Below are 23,385 nucleotides of genomic sequence, written 5' to 3' on the forward strand. Positions count from 1 at the left end.
TACAGATCATAACACCTATCCCTTAATATAATTTCTCTTTTGAGTTCAGCACAAGAATAGTAATGCAGTGATTTCCTAAATTGTATTTTCTTGTTGAGTAACTGAGTACGGACCTTTTTCAGTTCTGAGTCCAATCTGGGAAGCACCTTCATTTGAGGGGAGGGTGTAAGCCGTAGGCTGGGGCTGTCGGGGTGACCTTAGGTTTGTAAAATCATGAGGGGTATGAAAAAAGTGATTAGTCAAGGTCTTTTCCCCAGGATAGGGAAAACTAGAGGGCATAGGTTTAGGATGAGAGGGGAAAGATATAAAAGGGATCTGAGGGCCAACTTTTTCGCCCAGAGGTTGGTGCATGTATGCAATGATCTACCAGAGGAAGTGGCAGAGGCTGGTACTATGATAACGTTTAAAAGGCATCTGGATGGGTATTTGAATAGGAAGGGTTTAGAGGGATGTGGGCCAAAGCACGCAAGTAAGACGAGATTAGATTAATTTAGGGTATCTGATCAACATGGATGGTTTGGACTGCAGTGTCTGTTTCTGTGCTGCACAGCTGACTGAGAAATATATCTTATTTTAGAACAACCTGATTCTTTCACTTGAATATTTGCAAAGAAATTAATAACATTCCAGGATTAGTACATTTTGACCCTTTGCTGTAGAGCCTTACATTTTCTGTCTACTATTTTTATTTATGATGTCCATTTCTATCACTTTCATTAACCAAATGAAAAATGTGGAATCCCCCCCTCTCCCCAGAACAAAAATATTAATATAACAACTTTGGCAGAAATGGTGATGATCACATCCTGCTCAATAACAGACCTGCAGTATCGTGAAATGAGCATGTCTGTAACTTCTAAAGATTGTAGATATCCCTATTTCTTGCCCGTAGTTTGTCAACATGGTGTGGAATTATTCCTTAGAGATGTACAGGACGGAAACTGACCTTTCAGCCAACTTGTCCATGCCGACCAGATATCCCAGCTTGATGTCTTCCCATTTGCCAGTACTTGGCCCATATCCCTCTAACCCTTCTTATTCATATCCCATCCAGATGCCTTTTAAATGTTGCAATTGTACCAGTCTCCACCACTTCCTCTGGCAGCTCATTCCATACACGCACCACCCTCTGTATGAAAATGTTGTCTCTTAAATCCCTTTAATATCTTGTCCGTTTCACCCTAAACCTATGAATCTAGTCTGGATCCTCACACCCCAGGGAAAAGACTTTGTCTATTTTTCATATCCATGCCCCTCATGATCTTATAAACCTCGATAAGGTCACCCCTCAGCCTCTGATGCACCAGGGAAAACAGCCCCAGCCTATTCAGCCCCTCCCTTTTAGCTCAAATCCTCCAACCCTGACAACATCCTTAAACCTTTTCTGAACCCTTTTGAGTTTCACAACATTATTCCGATAGGAAGGAGACTAGAATTGCACGCAGTATTCCAAAAGTGGCGTAACCAATGTCCTGTACAGCTGCAACATGACCTCTCAACTCCTGTATTCAAAACTCTGACCAATAAAGGAAAGCATAACAAATGCTGCCTTCACTATCCTATCTACCTGCAACTCTACTTTCAAGGAACTATGAACCTGCACTCCAAGGTCTCTTTATCCAGCAATACTCCCTAGGACCTTACCATTAAGTGTATAATTTTTGTTAAGATTTGCTTTTCCAAAATGCAGCACCTCACATTTATCTAAATTAAACTCCATCTGCCAATTCTCAGCTCTTTGGCCCATCTGGTCCAGATCCTGTTGTAATCTGAGGTAACTTTCTTTGCTGTCCACTACACCTCCAATTTTGCTGTCATCTGCAAACTTGCGAACTATAGCTCCTATGTTCACATCCAAATCATTTCTGTACATGGTAAAAGGTAGTGGACCCAGCAGTGATCCTTGTGGCACTCCAGTGGTGACAGGCCTCCAATCTGAAAAGCAACCCTCCACCACCACCCTCTGTCTTGTTCCTTTTGAGCCAGTTCTGTATCCAAATGGCTAGTTCTCGTTGTATTTCATGAGATCTAACCTTGTTAACCAGCTCCCATGGGGAACCTTGTTGAAAGCCTTACTGAAGTCCATGTAGATCACGTTCACTGTTCTGCCTTCATCAATCCTCTTTGCTACTTCAAAAACCTCAATCAAGTTTGTGAGTCATGATTTCCCACGCACAAAGCCATGTTGACAATCCTCAATCAGTCCTTGCCTTTCCAAATACATGGAGACCCTGTCTCTCTGAATTCCTTCCAACAATTGTTTAAGAAGGGGAGTCAGGACAACCCTGGTAATTATAGGCCGGTGAGCCTTACTTCGGTTGTGGGTAAGGTGTTGAAAAAGATTACAAGAGAGGATTTTTAATCATCTGGAAAGGATTAATTTGATTAGGGATAGTCAACACTGTTTTGTGAAGGGTAGGTTGTGCTGAACTAACTCTATTGAGTTCTTCGAGAAGGTGACAAAACCGGTGGATGAAGGTAAAGTAATGTGTATATGGACTTCAGCAAGGAGTTTGATAAGGTACCACGCGATAGGCTATTGTACAAAATACAGAGTTTCGGGATTGAAGATGATTTAGCGGTTTGGATCAGAAATTGGCGAGCTGAAAGAACATAGGGTGCTGGTTGATGGGAAATGTCGATCCTGGAGCTCAGTTACCAGTGGTATGCCACAAGGATCTGTTTCAGGGCCACTGCTATTTGTCATTTTTATAAATGGTTTGGAGGTGGGCGTAGAACGATGGATTAGTAAATTTGTGGATGACACTGAGGTAGGCAGAGTTATGGATAGTGCAGAAGGATGTGGGTTACAGAGGGACGTAGATAAAATGCAGAGCTAGGCTGAAGTGGCAAATGGAGTTTAATGTGGAAAGGTGTGAGGTAGTTCACTTTGCAAAAATAACAGGAAGGCAGAGTACTGGACGAATGATAAAATTCTTGGCAGTGTATATGAACAGAGAGATCTGTGTCCAGGTGCATAAATCCCTGAAAGTTGCCACCCAGGTTGATAGGGTTGTTAAGAAGGCATGTGGCGTTTATTGGTGGGGGGGGGATTGAATTTCAGAGTCACAAGGTCATGTTTCAGCTGTACAAGACACTGGTACGGCCGCGCCTGGAGTATTGTGTACAGTTCTGGTCACCGCATTGTATGAAGGATGTGGAAACCTTGGGAAGGGTTCAGAGGAGATTTACAAGGATGTTGCCTGGAATGGAAGGAAGGCCTTACAAGGAAAGGCTGAGGGAACTGAGGTTGTTTTTGTTATAGAGAAGAAGGTTGAGAGGTAACTTAATTGAGATGTATAAGATAATCAGGGTTAGCTAGGGTGGACAGTGAGAGCCTTTTTCTTCGGATGGTGAAGGCTGGCACGAGGAGGCATAGCTTTACATTGAGAGGGACGATAGATATCGGACAGATATCAGAGGTAATTTCTTTACTCTGAGTAGTAGGGGCGTGGAATGGCCTGCCTGCAGCAGTAGTAGACTTCCTGACGTTAAGGGCATTTAAATGGGCATTAGACAGACATATGGATAACAATGGAACGGTATAGGTTAGATGGGCGTCAAATTAATTTCACAGGTTGGCGCAACATCGAGGGCCAAAGGGCCTGTACTGTGCTGTAACGTTCTGTGTTCTAACTTGCCCACCACCGATGGCAGGTACATCGGTCTATCGTTCCCTCGTTTGTCCTTAGCATCATTCTTAAATAGTGGCACCACATTAGTCAACCTTCAGTCTTCCAGCACCTCCCATGTGACTATCGTTAATTCAAATTTCTTAGGCCCAGCAATCACTTCCCTAGATTCCCACAGATCAGGTCCTGGGGATTTATCCACTTCTTTGCATTTCAAGACATCCAGCACTTCCACCATCTGTGATATGGACACTTTTCAAGATGTCACCATCTATTTCCCTATATTCTATATCTTCCACGTCCTTCTCCATAGAAGACACTGATGCGGAATACTCATTCCATATCTCCCACTATCTCCTGCGGCTCCACACAAACGCTGTCTTGCTGATCATTGAGCTGTCCTATTCTCTCCCTAGTTACCCTTTTATCCTTAATGTATTTGTGAAAACCCTTCTCCTTAACCCTGTTTGCCAAAGCTATCTCGTGTCTTCTTGCTCTCCTGATTTCTCCATTAAGTATACTCCTATTGCCTTTATACTCTTCTAAGGATTCACTTGATCTCTCCTGTCTATGTGTCCTCTCTGACACATGCTTCCTTCTTTTTCTTAACTTATAGCATTCCACACACCTACCAGCCTTTCCTTTCACCCTAACAAGAATGTATAGTCTGTGGACTCTCATTATCTCATTTCTGAAGGCTTTCCATTTTTCAGCCATCTTTTTACCTACAAACACTTGCCCCCAATCAACTTTTGAAAGCTCTTGCCTAGTACCATCAAAATTAGCCTCCCTCCAGTTTAAACTTCCACTTTTAGATCCGGTCTATCACTTTCCATAACTATTTTAAAACTAATAGAATTATGTTCGCTGGCACCTCAGTTACCTGCCCTACTTTATTTCCCAAGAGTAGTCCCAAGTTTTGCACCTCCTTTAGGTATATCCACTTACTGAATCAGAAAGTTTTCTTGTACACGCTTAACAAATTCCTCTCCATCTAAACCCTTAACACTGTCTGTTCCAGTCTACGTTTGGAACATTAAAATCCCCTACCATAACCACCCTATATTTCTTGCGGATAACTCCTTTCAAATTTGTTTCTCAATTTCCCACTGACTGTTAGGCGGTCTAAAATACAATCCCAAAAAGTTGATCATCCCTCTTATTTCTCCATTCCACCCAAATAACTTTCCTGGATGTATTTCCGGGAATATCCTCCCTCAGTACAGCTGTAACACTATCCCTTATTAACAACGTCACTCCCCCTCTTCTCTTGCCTCCCTTTCTATCCTTCCCGTAGCATTTGTATCCTGGAACATTAAGCTGCCAGTCCTGTATATACCTGAGCCAAGTTTCTGTAATTGCTATGATATCCCAGTCCCATGTTCCTAACCATGCCCTGAGTTCATCTACCTTCCGTGTTAGGCCTCTTACATTTAAGTAAATGCAATTTAATTGTTAAAAGATTTCTTCCTGTGCTAGACAAGTCCTTATAGTCGTATGACGTCAGCATGGTGATACATTTAAACGAGGTTAATACTCATTCATTTGATTCAAATTCTAAATTTGATGACTGTTAAAATAATTTGCCACAGACCAGGTTGTTGGCTTCCGTGCTGCTTTGTAATTTTGCTTTTTTGCCTTTTTTGTGCTGGGAATAATATTGTTAATTATGGTGTACTGGTTCATTAAGGATATGCGCCACAATTCTGCAATTTGGCTTTCTGCTTATCAAAACTTGCATTTTATATTTTTATAATTTTCATGGGGCTTTTGAGTAAAGTTGCTTTTTATCACTGTTCACTGAGTGATGCCTTGCTTGAAATATTTTTAGAAATCAACAAAGTACATTGCATTTGCTAATTTGGTCAGGGATGGTATTTTTTAAATGTAGTTTAAGCTCATTAAAAGCTGTCCCTTGAAGCAGTTTACAGTGTACGCTTGGCTGTTTACTTGCAATAAAATTTTATGTAAATTTAATTATGAAGGATTGAGACTTTTTTGTGTGGTACCTTGTTTCCTAGTTTGCATTCAGCTTTAACAAATTCTAAAATCGCATCAAACCTGCTTAGTAAAAATATATGGGTAAAACAGTGTTAACTAAAATTCTTGTTTCTGTCGGCCCACAAGACTTTCGAAGGATTTTAAATGTGAAAGTGAATCTAAGATTTTTAGAGAAACTGCAGACTTACACTTTTGGTACTCCATGCAACCAAATGCATTGGAGAATTTCCTGAGAATATTGAGTACGTGTGTTGTTTAAGTGAGCAAATGTCAATATTTGTGTTTGTTTGGTGATTTGTGAAATTAATGCATTAAGGTTTAAAATGCAGACGGAATATCTTTTCTATTAGGTCTCTGATGAATCTGGTTTGGAACATCACTTCCGCAAACCAGCAAATGATATAACCTCCCAGCTGGAAATCAATTTTGGTGATTTGGGTCGCCCTGGCCGTGGCGGCAGAGGGGGCCGAGGTGGCCGTGGACGTGGTGGTGGCAGGAGCGTCCGTGGAATGAGGACTGACAAGGTATCGACTTGTCGAATATTACATGTGAATATTACTCTCCAAAGCCATATTGTTAAACTGTGGCGATTTACAAGAATACAAATGCTGCTCATGGCTAATGACTTGGTCTGATTTTCTACTTAATTGTAGAGATTTGAAGAAACTCTGCTTGTTTCTGGTACTTTTGTTGTTTTCATTTCAGATAACAAAGCAGCTAGTTGTGATACCATTTAATGTGTTAGACTGGGGAAGGAAAAAATATTCTTCTGCAACTTTTTTCCTGCTGATTAATGTCAGTGACACTTGTTACAATGTACGCAGATGGGAGTCTGCTAATACTGGGAAGGCAGTGGTTACTTCAGTGACTTCTTTGTTTAAATCATCCCTATACGTACACACTTGCCTCGGTTCATATGGTGAATATTGGTTTGTTGGATTAATGCCATCAAGTTCCAGGTATCTGAAATATGACTTGAGTGTAAGTCAGCTCTTGGGGAGAGGGGGGAATAAGTCACTAGCCACCAGATAATTTCAGATTTATTCAAACTAATTGGGTAGAACCTGGAATACTAGTAGTCTTGACTGCCACTGAAGATTTGTCAGGAGGGTGCGAGTTTAATTTCATGTACAATGCATAAGCATTTAAAGAAGTCTGAAACAGAAAATCTGACTCTGACACTGCAGTCATGTCGTCTTAATGTTTTTGGATGCAAAAGTTGCCATTCTGTTATTTTAAGAAAAGCATGTGATTTCTCCCAAGATCCTGGCCCATGACTGACTGTCATCTTGTTGCAATTAGCACTTTACTGTTTGAAAACTGACTGCGAACCTTCACTACAACAGCAATTGTATTTCAAAAATTACAAGTGCCTTTGGGGCACTTTGATATCTCTGTATTGTGCCTTTTTCTGTATGTTTCACAGCAGTTTGTAGCCAGTGAAATTTTGAAATTGTGAGTTTCCTTGTGATTGTGAAAGGTTCTGCAAGTGGAAATTATTTGAGTACGTATACTGAGTTGAGGTAAGAGAATGTGGTTGTTCAGAAAAACTTTGTCCATGAGCAGTCTTTACCTTTAATACCCTTTTTTGCTCTGTATCCTTTTGGTTGATTGAGCTTGTTCTTTTTGGCAAGAGTGCAATTATTGTGTAGTATTTAGGCAGTATTCTCCTAAATTGAGTATGCTGCACCTTCAGGACTTTTGAAAATCAAGTCAAGTATAAATGTCTATTTCAAAAATTCAGTTTTTCGATCAGTAACAATTTTAAATATGTTCTGCACGCATTAACAAGGAACATGTTCATTAAACCTTGTATTGCAATTGTTACTGGGAAGGTTAAAGTTTTTAGAATTAATGAAGGGTATAGATAGTTGTCTTTTCCCTAGGATGGGGGAATTTCGAGACTAGGGGGACAGATTTTAAGGTGAGAGGAGAAGCATTTTTATAAAAGACATAAGCACTTTTGTTTAATTCGGAGGGTGGCCTGCATGTGGAATGAAATTCCTGAGGAAATGGTGGATGTGGATACTATTACAATGTTTAAAAGACATTGAGAGGTAGATGAATAGAAAAAGTTTAGAGGGATATGGGCCAGGAGCAGGCAGATGGGACTAGTCTAGTTTGGAACTATGTTTGCCATGGATTGGTTAGACTGAAGTGTTTGCTTCTGTGCTGTATGACTCTGGCTCTATGACTATACTGTGACAACAAATAATGAGGAGAAAGTTGAGAGCTGCAGATCCTAGAGATTAGAGTTGAGTGTGGTGCTGGAAAAGCACAGCAGGTCAGGCAGCATCAGAGGATCCGGGGAATTTATGTTTTGGGCATAATCCCTTCTCGACAGCAAATAATGAGTTTGACCACATTGTTCACAGATGATCGATCTACAGATCTTGCTCAAAATTAAATTTAACAATTATTCGTTAAATGATTTGCATCCCATTTCCATTGCATTCTGTTTCTGTCAAATCTGTTTCAGTGATGCTAGATTTTATAAGGGGGCCTCTGAAATCTCCACCAAAGATTCCCCATTACTATGGTTGACAGGGCCCTCAGCAGTGTCTGCACCATCTTCTGTGCTCATCCCTTCTCTACTCTCATAACACTGATCGAGTCCTCCTGATCCTCACCCAAAGGATCATTAGCAGGCATTCATGCCCTTTCTGGGTGTAATCCACTCCCCTCCCTTGTCAGATTCTGAAGAGATCATCCCTCCCTATACCTTGGTCTTAGAGTCATAGAGATGTACAGCATGGAAACAGACACTTCGGTCTAACCCATCCATGCCGACCAGTTATCCCAACCCAATCTAGTCCCACCTACCAGCACCCGGCCCATATCCCTCCAAACCCTTCCTATTCATATACCCATCCAAATGCCTCTTTCTTGTTGCAATTGTACCAGCCTCCACCACATTCTCTGGCAGCTTATTCCATACATGTACCACTCTCTGCGTGAAAACGTTGCCCCTTAGGTCTCTTTTATATCTTCCCATCTCACCCTAAACCTATGCCCTCTAGTTCTGGACTCGCCCACCCCAGGGAAAAGACTGTGTCTCCTTATCCTATCCATGCCCCTCATGATTTTATAAACCTCTATAAGGTCATCCCACAGCCTCTGAAGCTCCAGGGAAAACAGCCCCAGCCTGTTCAACCTGTCCCTATAGCTCAAATCCGCTAACCCTGGCAACATCCTTGTAAATCTTTTCTGAGCCCTTTCAAGTTCCACAGCATCTTTCCGATAGGAAGGAGACCAGAATTGCCCGCAACATTCCAACAGTGGCCTAACCAATGTCCTGTACAGCTGCAACATGACCTCCCAACTCCTGTACTCAATACTCTGACCAATAAAGGAAAGCATACCAAACGCCACCTTCACTATCCTATTATCTGCTACTCCACTTTCAAGGAGCTATGAGCCTGCACTCCAAGGTCTCTTTGTTCAGCAACATACCCTGCTAAGATTTGTTTTCCCAAAATGCAACACATCGCATTTATCTGAATTAAACTCCATCTGCCACTTCTCAGCCCATTGGCCCATCTGGTCCAGATCCTGTTGTAATCTGAGTTAACCCTCTTCGCTGTCCATTACACCTCCAATTTTGGTGTCATCTGCAAATTTACTAACTGTACGTACCCCTTATGCTCACATCCAAATCATTTATGAAAAATGTGTTGCTGGAAAAGCGCAGCAGGTCAGGCAGCATCCAAGGAGCAGGAGAATCGACGTTTCGGGCATAAGCCCTTTTTCAGGAAGCCCTGAAGGGCTTATGCCCAAAACGTCGATGCTGCCTGACCTGCACTTTTCCAGCAACACATTTTTCAGCTCTGATCTGCAGTCCTCACTTTCTCCAAATCATTGATGTAAATGTCAAAGTAGAGGACCCAATCTAGTCCCACCTCAGTACCCGGCCCATATCCCTCCAAACCCTTCCTGCTCATCTACCCATCCAAAGGGGGATCCTGGTGGCACTCCACTGGTCACAGGCCTCCAGCCTGGATAACAACCCACCACCACCACCCTCTGTCTTCTACCTTTGAGCCAGTTCTGTATCCAAATGGCGAGTTCTCCCTGTATTCCATGAGATCTAACCTTGCTAATCAGTCTCCCATGAGGAACCTTGTTGAACGCCTTACTGAAGTCCATATAGATCACATCTACTGCTCTGTCCTCATCAATCTTCTTTGTTACTTTTTCAAAAAAACTCAGTTTGTGAGACATGATTTTCCATGCACAGTCATGTTGACTATCCCGAATCAGTCCTTGCCTTTCCAAATACATGTAAACTCTGTCCCTCAGGATTCCCTCCAACAACTTGCCCACCACTGTGGTCAGGCTCACCAGTCTATAGTTCCCTGGCTTGTCTTTACCGCCCTTCTTAAACAGTGGCACCACATTTGCCAACCTTCAGTCTTCCGGCACCTCACCTGTGACTATCGATGATACAAATATCTCAGCACGAGGCCCAGCAATCACTTCTCTAGCCACCCACAGAGTTCTCAGGTACACCTGATCAGGTCCTGGGGATTTATCCACCTTTTAACCATTTCAAGACATCCAGCACTTCCACCTCTATAATCTGGACATTTTGCAAGATGTCACCATCTATTTCCCTACAGTCTATATCTTCCGTATCCTTTTCCACAGTAAATACTGATGCAAAATATTCATTTGGTATTTCCCCCATTTTCTGTGGCTCCACACAAAGGCCGCCTTGCTGATCTTTGAGGGGCCGCCTTCTCTCCCTAGTTATCCTTTTGTCCTTAATATATTTGTAAAAACCCTTTGGATTTTCCTTAAGTCTACTCCCAAAGACTTCCCAGCATCTCCCTGTGCAATCTCAGAAGGTGGAATACCTGCTCATTTACATCCTCCCTCCACTATCCAAGGCGCAATTGCACTTGACCTGTATTTCACTGAGTCTAGTCTGTATTTACTGCTCACTATGTGAGCATAGTGCTCACTATGTGAGCATTAGCCCTTCTTCATTCCTGAAGAAGGGCTAATGCCCGAAACGTCGATTCTCCTGTTCCCTAGATGCTGCCTGACCTGCTGCGCTTTTCCAGCAACACATTTCCATCTCTGCTCACTATGTGGTCTCCTTAACATTGGGAAGATGAAATGCAGACCGAGTGATTGCTTTACAGAACACCTCTGATCTTTTAACAAAAATGACCCGGAGCTTCTGGCTAGCTCCCACTTTAACGCATCTTGTTCTGTAGCCAACACTGTCATTTTTCTGCTTGTGGATCTTGCAACCTTCTGGATTCAATATTGATAATTTTACTGCCTGTCATTTCCCCAACCCCACGCATCGTCTTATCATCACTTGGGCTGCTACCACAAGCAACCCCTTATCAGCTACTATTGGTCACCGTTAGCTATTGATTCTACCAGGCTGACCATTGCCCATCCCTTTGTATGCCCAACTGCTACTCTGTCTCTCTGGGTTGCATTGCTCCCTGTCATTAAATGCCCTCCTTGCCATATGTGCTAACATTCTCCTAGCCACAGTCAGTTCTGAAGAAGGGCAATTGGGCATGAAACATTAACTCTGCTTTCTCTTCACAGATGCTGCTAGACATGCTGAGTTTCTCTAGATTTTTTTTTGAGATTTCGAGCATCCAAAGTTCTTAGGGTTTGTGTTGTTAAATGTAATTTTTAACATGCAAATTTTTGAAAAAAAATGTTTCTGGTCCAAGCATTGACGTACACAGTATTTGACGGAAGAGTCTTTCCACAGAATTAACCTGTTAAGTTCTGGGCATGTGTGGTTGTGTTCAAGTAGCCTCCAACATACGCTAAAGCAGAATCAGTAAAGCCAAAATTGTCGTCTTTCAAACAAAAAGTGGAGGTCAGTGCACTGTATGATTGACTTAATAGCTTTAATTTAGAAAAAAAACTTGTATGATCCTTTTCACAACTACTGAACAACTAGGGAACATATTTCTGAAAAATCGTCCAGTGAGAAAATATGGGTTGAAATTAGAAATGAAAACTGAATGATCACCTTGATGAAATTGTACTATAGACCCCTTAATAATCAAAGGGAAATTGAGGAACAAATATGTAGAGAGAGTGTCATAGAGTGTACAGCATGGAAAGAGACCCATCAGTCCAATTCATCCATGCTGACCAGATATCCTAATCTAGTCCCAAATGCTAGCCCTTGGTCCATATCCCTCTAAACCCTTTCTATTCACATACCTATCCAGATGCCTTTTAAATGTTGCAATTGTACCAGCCTTCACCACTTCCTGTGGCAGTTCATTCCATGCACATCCTCTGCATGTAAAGTTGCCTGTTAAGTCCCTTTTATATCTTTCCCTCTCACCTTAAACTTCTCAACTCCCCCACCCCAAGGAAAATACGTTGTCTGTTTACCCTATCCATGCCTCTTTTGATCTTATAAGCCTCTAAGATCACCCCTCAGCCTCCGACGCTCCAGGGAAAACAGTCCCTGCTTATTCAGCATCTCCCTATAGCTCAAACCCTCCAACCCTGGCAACATCTTTGTAAATCTTTTCTGAACCCTTTCAAGTTTCACAACATCCTTCCGATAGGAAGGAGACCAGAATTGCATGCAATATTCCAAAAGTGGTCTAACAAATGTCCTGTACAGCCGCAACATGACCTCCCAACTCCTGTACTCAATACTCTGACCATTAAAGGAAAGCATACCAAATGCTGTCTTCACTATCTACCTGAGACTCCATTTTCAAGGAACTATGAACCTGCACTCCAAGGTCTTTGTTTATCAGCACTCCCCAGCCCCTTTCCATTAAGAGTATAAGCGCTGTTCTGAATTGCCTTTCCAAAATGCAGCACCTCAAATTTATCTAACTTAAACTCTATCTGCCACCCCTCAGCCCATTTGCCTATCTGATCAAAATCTCGTTTTAATCTGAAGTAACCTTCTTTGCTGTCCCCTTCACCTCCAATTTTGGTGTGATCTGCAAACTTACTAACTATACCTCCTATGTTCACATTAAAATCATTTCTGTACATGGCAAAAAGTAGTGGACCCAGCATTGATCCTTGTGGCACTCCACTGGTCACATGCCTCCAGTCTGAAAAGCAACCCTCCACCACCACCCTCTGTCTTCTACCTTCAAGCTAGTTCTGTATCCAACTGGCTAGTCCTCCCTGTATTTCGTGAGATCTAACCTTGCTAACCAGACTATCATATGGAACATTTTCGAATACCTTACTGAAGTCCATGTAGATCACGTCCACTGCTGTGCCCTCATCAATTTTCTGATACAGAACAACCTTGATTATCCAAACGAGACAGGAGGGCAATGTTTTTATGAAATCATGAGGTCTTGTATGGATAATCCAAAATTGGGCTAATTGATATTCAGATAACAGAAGTTATTTCGTATATGTAAGAATAATAATATTTGCTGATTTTAATTATCTAGACATTAACTCAGACTACCTTAGTGTTATGGATAAGACCATAAGACACAGGAGTGGGAGTAAGGCCGTTCGGCCCATCGAGTCCACTCCACCATTCGGATCATGGCTGATGGGCAATTCAATGCCACTTACCCACACTCTCCCCGTATCCCTTAATTCTTTGTGAAATGAAGAATTTATCAATCCCTGCCTTGAAACATTTAATGTCCCAGCCTCCACTGTGCTCCAAGGCAATGAACTCCACAGGCCCATCACTCTCTGGCTGAAGAAATGTCTCCTCATTTCAGTTTTTAAATTGACCCCCTCTAATTCTAAGGCTGTCCCCACGCGTCCTAGCATCCTCACCTGACGGAAACAAATTCCCAGTGTCCACCCTTTCTAAGCCATGAATTATCTTCTAAGTTTTTATTAGATCTCCCCACAATCTTCTAAAGTCTAATATATACAATCCCGGGATCCTTAGTCGTTCATGGAATGTTAGGCCTACCATTTCAGATATCGTCCTTGTGAACCTCTGCTGGACACGCTTCAATGCCAATATGTCCTTCCTGAGGAATGAGGCCCAAAATTGGACACCGTATTCTAAATGGGGCCTAACCAGATCTTTATAAAGTCTCAGTAGCACACCGCTGTTTTTATTCCAACCGTGTTAAGATAAATGGCTGCATTGCATTTGCTTTCTTAACCACGGACTCAACCTACCAAGTCAACCTTTAGAGGATCCTGGACTGGCACTCCCAGATCCCTTTGTACTTTGGCTTTATGAATTTTCTCACCGTTTAGAAAATAGTCTGTTCCTGTATTTTTTTCCCCAAAGTGCAAGACCTTGCATTTGCTCACGTTGAATTTCATCAGCAATTTCTTGGACCACTCTCCTGAACTGTCTCAATCTTTCTGCAGCCTCCCCTACCTCCTCAGAACTACCTGCCTGTCCGCCTAACTTAGTATCATTGGCAAACTTTGCCAGAATGCCCCCAGTCCCTTCATCCAGATCATTAATATATAAAGTGAATAGCTACGGCCCCAACACTGACCCCTGCGGGACGCCATTTGTCACTAGCTGCCATTCCAAAAAAGAATCTTTTATCCCAACTCTGCCTCCTGTGAGACAGCTGATCCTCAATCCATGCCAGTAGCTCACCTTGAACACCATGGGCCCTCACCTTACTCAGTAGCCTCCTGGGGGGCACCTTATCAAAGGCCTTTTGGAAGTCTAGGTGGATAACATCCACTGGGTTTTCCTGGTCTAACCTACTTGTTAGCTCTTCAAAGAATTAAGTTAACAATATGAATGATGAAGAATTTAAGTGTTCAAGAAAATTTTCTTTATCAAAAGTAAATGTTCCTATTGGAGAAGGGGCAAAATATGACATTCTCTTGGGTAATAAGACAGGGCAAGTGACTGAAGTGACAGTAGGGGAACACTGTAGGGTTAGTGATCATAATGCTGTTTCTTTTAATAGTAATGGAAAAGGGTTAGCCTTACATAACAACTAATGTTTTTAATTTGACCAAGGCAAATTTTAATATTGAGACAAAAATTTTCAAAAATTGATTGGAGTAGACTGTTTGCAGGTAATGGGACATCTAATAAGTGGGAGGCTTTCAAAAGTTTTATAATGAGGATGAAGAGTTATTACATTCTTGTTGAGTAAAAGAATAACGGGGAGTGAAGATATTGAGAATAAAAAAAGGATCTTATATTAGACATAAATAAATTGATTCAGACGAATCTCTTGAAAGTATAAATAATGTAGGGGCATTCTTGAGGGAGATCAGGAGGGCAAAGAGTATATGAGAAAGCATTGGAATATAAGGTTAAGGATAATCCAGAGAGATTCTACAAGTATATTAAGGGGAAGAGTGCAACGAGAGAGCGAGAGAGAGAATGGGGCCCTTAAAGATCAATGATGTTGACTTTGCGCCAAACGTCAGGATATGGGAGAGAGATTAAATGAATATTGCATTCCGGTTTTTCAGTGGAGAAAAATGGAAGCTAGAGAACTCACAAGATAGTGAAAACAGTTCACAATACGGAAAAGGAAGTGTTGGAGGCCTTATTATAAAGGTGAATAAATCTCTGGGGCCTGATGTAGTGTAACCCAAAACATTGTGGGAAGTTTGGGAGAAAAATTGCAGGGCCCCTTGCAGAAATATTTGTATCATCTGTAACATTGAAAAGGTACCAGATGATTGGAGAGTGGCTTTGATTAAGAGGAGATGTAACGAGAAACTGCGATCTATAGACCTTTTGAGTCTGACTTTAGGTGTGGGTAACTTGTTGAAAGATTGGGTTTATATGCATTTGGAGAGACAGGGATGCTTAGGGATGACCAGCATGGTTTTGTGCGAGAGGAATAATGTATCAGAAAATTGATAATGAGAGCAGAGTGGTACTGGACTTTAGCCTTTGACAAAGTTCTGCATGGTCGACTAATAAGTTAATCAATGGGATTCAGTAACAACAGGAAACAGCGGAAGGTTGTTTTTTGGAATGAAGGCCTGTGATCAGTAATGTTCCACAGGGATTGGAGCTCTGTCCACTTTTGTCGTTTTATATAAATTATTTAAATGAGAATATAGAAAGCAAGTTTGTGAATGACACAAAGATAGGTGGTATAATGGACAGTGAAAAGGTCACCTAAGATTACACAGTCAAGATCATTTGGAACAATGGGCTAAAGTTCAGATGGATTTTAATTTGGATAAATGTGTGGTATTGCATTTTGGTAAAACAAAGGCAACACTTCCAGTGCATATAAAGGTCATTCCTCAACTTTCTATCAGTTTATAAAATCATGAGGCCTGTCGGTAAGGTGAATGGCAGGTATCTTTTTCCCTTTTCAAGACTCTGCGGCATAGTTTTAAGGTGAGAAAAGACATCTGAAGACAAGGGGCAATTTTCTTGTACACTGGTTCATATTTGGAATAAACTTTGCGTTAGATTTGGGTACAGTTAGAAGTTTAAAAGGCATTTAGATAAGTACATGAATAAGCAATGTTTTGAGGAATATGGGCCAAGTGCAAGCGAATGGGATTATAGTCAGCGTGGACTGTTTGGACCGAAGGATCTGTTTCTGTGCTGTATGATTGACTGCTTTGTGTTCCTTTTTGGAGCATCGTCACTTGTAATGTTGGAAACTTGATACCAATTTGCACACCGCAAACTTTCCCAGGTAACAATGTGCCAATGAACACATCATGACTTTTATGTTAATTGACAAACCTAAACTGCTAATCTTCTGTTTTGGAGATGTCGGTGTTGAACTGGAGTGTACAAATTGGAAACTCTCACAACATCACGTTATAGTCTAATGGTTTATTTGGAAGCACTGGCTTTCAGATCGCTGCTCCTTCATTCCTCTATTGTTCTCTTGCCTTTCAAAGTAAATCAGGAGGACCAAAATTGCAACTTTGATCAATCATTTTCTTGGGTTGAACAGATTTTGAAGTCTGCATCTTGCTTTTCTGCAGGGTGAATGTTTAGTGTAATCTGTTTCTTTGATTATGTAAATCAGTATCTGATTTGACTTTCAAGCAGGACTTGCAGGCATTCAGGTACAGGATGCTAAACTTGTGAAGTTGATTTCAGATTTTCATCAATGCAGTATACTCTGAATATTAGTGTGTAAGGAAATTTTAGTTCATTTCATAACTAGTTTTAATTATTACAGGCAGTAAATATCAAGTTTATATAAATTATTGTTACTTCCTTCAAGTTCTTAGCATGATTGCAGTGAAATGATCTGTTTTGATTTGCACTAGACTTGCTAAATAAAAGACTGGAAAACTGGATGTCTGAGAGGATTTATATTGTTTTGTTTTTAATTGGTCATTGAGATTTCTAACCAAAGGTTCTTTTCATTTTGCAGTCAAGCATCTCTGTTCCAAATGTTGATGATCCAGAAGCTTTTCCAGCCCTGGCCTAAGTGGATGTTGTCAGCCTGGCCTGAAGTCCTCGGGGAGGGGGGCCCCTCAAAGAGGCTTGCATGCTTAAGGAACCTGTCTCAACTAACATTAACAGAAAAAAAAGGAAAAAAAAACTGTCATCCATGTCATTCATACCTACGAACTGTCCACTGGAATTGTTGAAATGGACTTCTCTTGCTACACAGAAGCAACAAATGGCAGTAGCTGGTTTTATATCCACAAAAAAAGTAAATGGTAGCAGAGGAAAAAAAGCTGTTTTCATAATAAATTTTCAGAAATTACTCATTCTTCATGGATTGCCAGTTTTTGTGTAATAGTGGTTGAAGGATGTTGGTTTCTGCATTGACATAAACCATCATGTTGTGGAGCTGAACTACTTATCTTCTTCCCATAAAATCTTCTCAGGATATGGTTTGATTTGACACAACAAAACTACGAGGAGGGAGGACAGTGGAGAGGGGAGGAGGGAGAGGGGAGAGGAGGGAGAAGGGAGAGAGAGTGGAGAGGGGAGATGGAGGGAGAGGGGAGAGGAGGGAGAAGGGAGAGAGAGTGGAGAGGGGAGATGGAGGGAGAGGGGAGAGGAGGGAGAAGGGAGGGAGAGGAGGGAGAAGGGAGAGAGAGTGGAGAGGGGAGAAGAGAGAGAGTGGAGAGGGGAGAAGAGAGAGAGAGTGGAGAGGGGAGAAGGGAGAGAGAGTGGAGAGGGGAGATGGAGAGAGAGTGGAGAGGGGAGATGGAGAGAGAGTGGAGAGGGGAGATGGAGAGAGAGTGGAGAGGGGAGATGGGAGATGGAGAGAGAGTGGAGAGGGGAGATGGGAGATGGAGAGAGAGTGGAGAGGGGAGATGGGAGATGGAGAGAGAGTGGAGAGGGGAGATGGGAGATGGAGAGAGAGTGGAGAGGGGAGAGGGGAGATGGAGAGAGAGTGGAGAGGGGAGATGGGGGGAGATGGAGAGAGAGTGGAGAGGGGAGATGGGGGGAGATGGAGAGAGAGTGGAGAGGGGAGATGGAGAGAGAGTGGAGAGGGGAGATGGAGAGAGAGTGGAGAGGGGAGATGGAGAGAGAGTGGAGAGGGGAGATGGAGAGAGAGTGGAGAGGGGAGATGGAGAGAGAGTGGAGAGGGGAGATGGAGAGAGAGTGGAGAGGGGAGATGGAGAGAGAGTGGAGAGGGGAGATGGGAGATGGAGAGAGAGTGGAGAGGGGAGATGGGAGATGGAGAGAGAGTGGAGAGGGGAGATGGGAGATGGAGAGAGAGTGGAGAGGGGAGATGGGAGATGGAGAGAGAGTGGAGAGGGGAGATGGGAGATGGAGAGAGAGTGGAGAGGGGAGATGGGAGATGGAGAGAGAGTGGAGAGGGGAGATGGGAGATGGAGAGAGAGTGGAGAGGGGAGATGGGAGATGGAGAGAGAGTGGAGAGGGGAGATGGGAGATGGAGAGAGAGTGGAGAGGGGAGATGGGAGATGGAGAGAGAGTGGAGAGGGGAGATGGGAGATGGAGAGAGAGTGGAGAGGGGAGATGGGAGATGGAGAGAGAGTGGAGAGGGGAGATGGGAGATGGAGAGAGAGTGGAGAGGGGAGATGGGAGATGGAGAGAGAGTGGAGAGGGGAGATGGGAGATGGAGAGAGAGTGGAGAGGGGAGATGGGAGATGGAGAGAGAGTGGAGAGGGGAGATGGGAGATGGAGAGAGAGTGGAGAGGGGAGATGGGAGATGGAGAGAGAGTGGAGAGGGGAGATGGGAGATGGAGAGAGAGTGGAGAGGGGAGATGGGAGATGGAGAGAGAGTGGAGAGGGGAGATGGGAGATGGAGAGAGAGTGGAGAGGGGAGATGGGAGATGGAGAGAGAGTGGAGAGGGGAGATGGGAGATGGAGAGAGAGTGGAGAGGGGAGATGGGAGATGGAGAGAGAGTGGAGAGGGGAGATGGGAGATGGAGAGAGAGTGGAGAGGGGAGATGGGAGATGGAGAGAGAGTGGAGAGGGGAGATGGGAGATGGAGAGAGAGTGGAGAGGGGAGATGGGAGATGGAGAGAGAGTGGAGAGGGGAGATGGGAGATGGAGAGAGAGTGGAGAGGGGAGATGGGAGATGGAGAGAGAGTGGAGAGGGGAGATGGGAGATGGAGAGAGAGTGGAGAGGGGAGATGGGAGATGGAGAGAGAGTGGAGAGGGGAGATGGGAGATGGAGAGAGAGTGGAGAGGGGAGATGGGAGATGGAGAGAGAGTGGAGAGGGGAGATGGGAGATGGAGAGAGAGTGGAGAGGGGAGATGGGAGATGGAGAGAGAGTGGAGAGAGAGGGAGAGGGAGTGGGAGTGGAGATGGAGAGAGAGTGGGAGAGGAGATGGAGAGTGGAGAGGGAGTGGAGATGGAGAGAGAGTGGAGAGGGAGAGTGAGTGGAGAGGGGAGATGGGAGATGGAGAGAGAGTGGAGAGGGGAGATGGGAGATGGAGAGAGAGTGGAGATGGAGTGGGAGTGGAGTGGAAGGGTGATGGGAGTGGGAGGAGTGTGGAGAGGGGAGATGGGAGGTGGAGAGGGAGTGGAGTGGGAGAGTGGAGAGGGGAGATGGGAGATGGAGAGAGAGTGGAGAGGGGAGATGGAGAGAGAGTGGAGAGGGGAGATGGGAGATGGAGAGAGAGTGGAGAGGGGAGATGGGAGATGGAGAGAGTGGAGAGGGGAGATGGGAGATGGAGAGAGAGTGGAGAGGGGAGATGGGAGATGGAGAGAGAGTGGAGAGGGAGATGGGAGATGGAGAGGGAGATGGGAATGGGAGAGGTGGAGAGTTGGAGATGGAGATGGAGTGGAGGGTGTGGAGAGGGGAGATGGGAGAGGGAGAGAGAGTGGAGAGGAGATGAGAGGGAGATGGAGAGTGGAGTGGGAGATGGGAGATGGGAGAGGGAGTTGGAGAGGGGAGATGGGAGATGGAGAGAGAGTGGAGAGGGGGAGATGGAGAGAGGAGTGGGAGATGGGAGAGGTGGAGAGGGGGGAGAGGAGAGAGAGTGGAGATGGGAGAGTGGAGAGGGGAGAGGAGAGGTGGAGAGGAGAGGGTGTGTGGAGATGGGAGAGTGGGTGATGGAGTGGGGGAGATGGGAGAGGGGGAGATGGAGAGGGGGGAGATGGAGAGGGGGTGGGAGATGGAGAGTGGGGGGGAGAGGGGAGAGGGGGGGGGAGTGGAGAGGGGAGGGGAGAGGGTGAGAGGAGGGGGGAGGGAGATGGAAGGGAGGGAGAGGGGGAGGAGGGGGAGGGGATGGAGAGGGGAGAGGGGGGGAGTGGGAGATTGGGGTGGTGGTGGGGAGTGGGGAGGGGGATGGAGAGGGGGAGGGGGGGGATGGAGAGGGGAGGGATGGAGAGGGGGGGGATGGAGATGGGAGAGGTGGGAGAGGGAGATGGGAGAGGGAGAGGGGGAGGGGATGGGTGGGTGGTGTGGTGTGGTGTGGTTGGGGAGGGAGTGGAGATGGAGATGGGGAGAGAGGAGGGGGGGAGATGGAGATGGGGGAGAGGAGGAGGGTTGGGAGATGGAGATGGGTGGAGAGGGAGGAGGGGATGGAGATGGAGTTGGGAGATGGGGAGGGAGGAGGGGGAGATGGAGATGGGTGAGAGGAGGAGGGGGAGGGAGATGGAGTGGAGAGGGGGAGAGGAGGAGGGGGAGGAGATGGGGATGGGTGGTGGAGGGGTGAGTGGGGAGTGGAGGAGGGAGGGAGATGGTGGAGATGGGAGATGGGGGAGGGTGATGAGAGTGGAGATGGGGAGGAGGAGGGGGGGAGGGATAGAGTGGAGATGGGGAGGGAGGAGGGGGAGGTGGAGATGGAGATGGGAGAGGAGGAGGGGGAGAGGAGGATGGGGGAGGAGGGAGTGGAGTGGAGGTGGAGGGAGGGGATGGAGATGGGGAGAGGAGGAGGAGGAGGGGAGGAGGGAGATGGAGATGGGGAGGGAGGAGGGGAGAGGGAGATGAGATGGAGATGGGGAGGGAGAGGGGGAGATGGAGTGGGGAGGGAGAGGGGAGGGAGATGGAGATGGAGATGGGGAGGAGGAGGGGGAGGGAGATGGAGATGGAGATGGGAGGAGGGGGAGGGAGTGGAGATGGAGATGGAGGAGGGGGAGGGAGATGGAGGATGGAGATGGGGAGAGGAGGAGGGGGAGGGAGATGGGAGATGGGAGAGGGAGAGGGGGGGAGTGGAGATGGGAGATGGGAGGATGGGGAGGGAGATGGAGATGGAGATGGGAGAGGGGAGGGGATGGAGAGTGGAGATGGAGAGGAGGAGGGGAGGGAGTGGGAGTGGAGATGGAGATGGAGATGGGGAGAGGAGGAGGGGGAGGGAGATGGAGATGGAGGAGGGGAGGAGGGGAGGGAGATGGAGATGGGGAGAGGAGGAGGGGGAGGGAGATGGAGATGGAGATGGGGAGGAGGAGGAGGAGGAGATGGAGAGGAGGAGAGGAGAGGGGGAGGGAGGAGGGGAGATGGGAGTGGAGGAGGGGAGGGGATGGAGTGGAGAGGGAGAGGGAGAGGGGAGAGGAGGTGGGAGGGAGATGGGGAGAGGGGGAGGGGGGAGGGGGAGGGAGATGGCGATGGAGATGGGGAGGAGGGGAGGGAGATGGAGATGGGGAGAGGAGGAGGGGGAGGGGGAGGGAGATGGAGATGGGGAGAGGAGGAGGGGGAGGGGGAGGGAGATGGAGATGGGGAGAGGAGGAGGGGAGGAGATGGAGAGGTGGGTGTTGTGGGGTTGGAGATGGAGATGGGAGAGGAGGAGGGGGAGGGGGGAGGGAGATGGAGATGGGGAGAGGAGGGGGGGAGGGAGATGGAGATGGGAGAGGAGGAGGGGGGAGGGAGATGGAGATGGAGATGGGGAGAGGAGGAGGGGGGGAGATGGAGATGGGGAGGGGGGAGGGGAGGAGATGGAGATGGAGATGGGGAGGGGAGGGATGGAGATGGAGAGGGAGAGGAGGAGGGGGAGGGAGATGGAGATGGAGATGGGGAGGAGGATGGAGATGGGTGGGGAGAGATGGAGTGGTGAGGGAGGGATGGATGGGGAGAGGAGGAGGGGGAGGGGAGGGAGATGGGATGGGGAGGAGGAGGGAGGGAGGGAGATGGAGATGGGGAGAGGAGGAGGGGGGGAGGGGATGGAGATGGGGATGGGAGAGGAGGGGGAGGGGGAGGGAGATGGAGATGGGGAGGAGGAGGGGGAGGGGGAGGGGAGATGGAGGATGGGAGAGGTGGAGGGAGGATGGAGATGGGGAGAGGGTGTGGGTTGGATGGAGATGGGTGGAGGAGGGGGAGGGGATGGAGAGGGGAGGGAGGAGGGAGGGGGAATGATGGGGTTGAGGGGTGGGGAGGGGGGAGGGAGATGGAGATGGGGAGAGGAGGAGGGGGAGGGAGATGGAGATGGAGATGGGGAGAGGAGGAGGGGGGAGGGAGATGGAGATGGAGATGGGGAGAGGAGGAGGGGGAGGGAGGGATGGAGATGGGAGGAGGGGGAGAGGGAGGAGGGAGATGGAGATGGAGGGGAGAGGAGGAGGGGAGGGAGATGGAGATGGAGATGGGGAGAGGAGGAGGGGGAGGAGAGATGGAGATGGGAGAGGAGAGGAGGAGGGGGAGGGAGATGGAGATGGAGATGGGGAGAGGAGGAGGGGGAGGGGATGGAGATGGAGATGGAGATGGGGAGAGGAGGAGGGGGAGGGAGATGGAGATGGAGATGGGGAGAGGAGGAGGGGGAGGGGAGATGGAGATGGAGATGGAGATGGGGAGAGGAGGAGGGGGAGGGAGGGAGATGGAGATGGGGAGAGGAGGAGGGGGAGGAGGGGAGGAGATGGAGATGGGGAGAGGAGAGGGGGAGGGGGGAGGGAGATGGAGATGGGGAGAGGGGAGGAGGGGGAGGGAGATGGAGATGGGGAGAGGAGGAGGGGGAGGGGGGAGGGAGATGGAGATGGGGGAGGAGGGGGGGAGGGAGATGGAGATGGGGAGAGGAGGAGGGGGGAGATGAGGGGGGAGGAGATGGAGATGGGGAGAGGAGGAGGGGGAGGGGGGAGGGAGATGGAGATGGGGAGAGGAGGAGGGGAGGGGGGAGGGAGATGGAGATGGGGAGGAGGAGGAGGGGAGGGGGGGAGGGAGATGGAGATGGGGAGAGGAGGAGGGGAGGGGGGAGGGAGATGGAGATGGGGAGAGGGAGGAGGGGGGAGGGGGGAGGGAGATGGAGATGGGGAGAGGAGGAGGGGGAGGGGGGAGGGAGATGGAGATGGGGAGAGGAGGAGGGGGAGGGGGGAGGGAGATGGAGATGGGGAGAGGAGGATGGGGGAGAGGGGGGAGGGGGAGATGGAGATGGGGATGAGGAGGAGGGGGAGGGGGGAGGGAGATGGAGATGGGGAGAGGAGGAGGGGGAGGGGGGAGGGAGATGGAGATGGAGGAGAGGAGGAGGGGGAGG

General features: G+C 46.8%; 1 protein-coding gene across 3 annotated transcripts in view; it reads left to right on the plus strand.

The window, feature by feature from the left end:
• The window catches only part of LOC122554729 (SERPINE1 mRNA-binding protein 1-like), a 45,425-nt gene extending 28,153 nt beyond the window's left edge, over positions 1–17,272 (plus strand). For 2 of the 3 annotated variants that reach the window (XM_087990666.1, XM_087990667.1), the window contains exons 8-9: positions 5,984–6,181; positions 16,928–17,272. In XM_087990666.1, coding sequence (XP_087846792.1) covers positions 5,984–6,181; positions 16,928–16,984 — 255 coding nt within the window. In that variant the 3' untranslated portion in view covers positions 16,985–17,272. The remainder of the gene's footprint in view (positions 1–5,983; positions 6,182–16,927) is intronic. The other variant, XM_087990668.1, reaches the window with a different exon arrangement.
• The last annotated feature ends 6,113 nt before the right edge of the window (positions 17,273–23,385 follow it).

Source organism: Chiloscyllium plagiosum, unplaced genomic scaffold, assembly GCF_037043375.1.
Source record: "Chiloscyllium plagiosum isolate Xiang-an unplaced genomic scaffold, Cpla_swu_hap1 HiC_scaffold_9, whole genome shotgun sequence".
NCBI classification, from domain to species: domain Eukaryota; kingdom Metazoa; phylum Chordata; class Chondrichthyes; order Orectolobiformes; family Hemiscylliidae; genus Chiloscyllium; species Chiloscyllium plagiosum.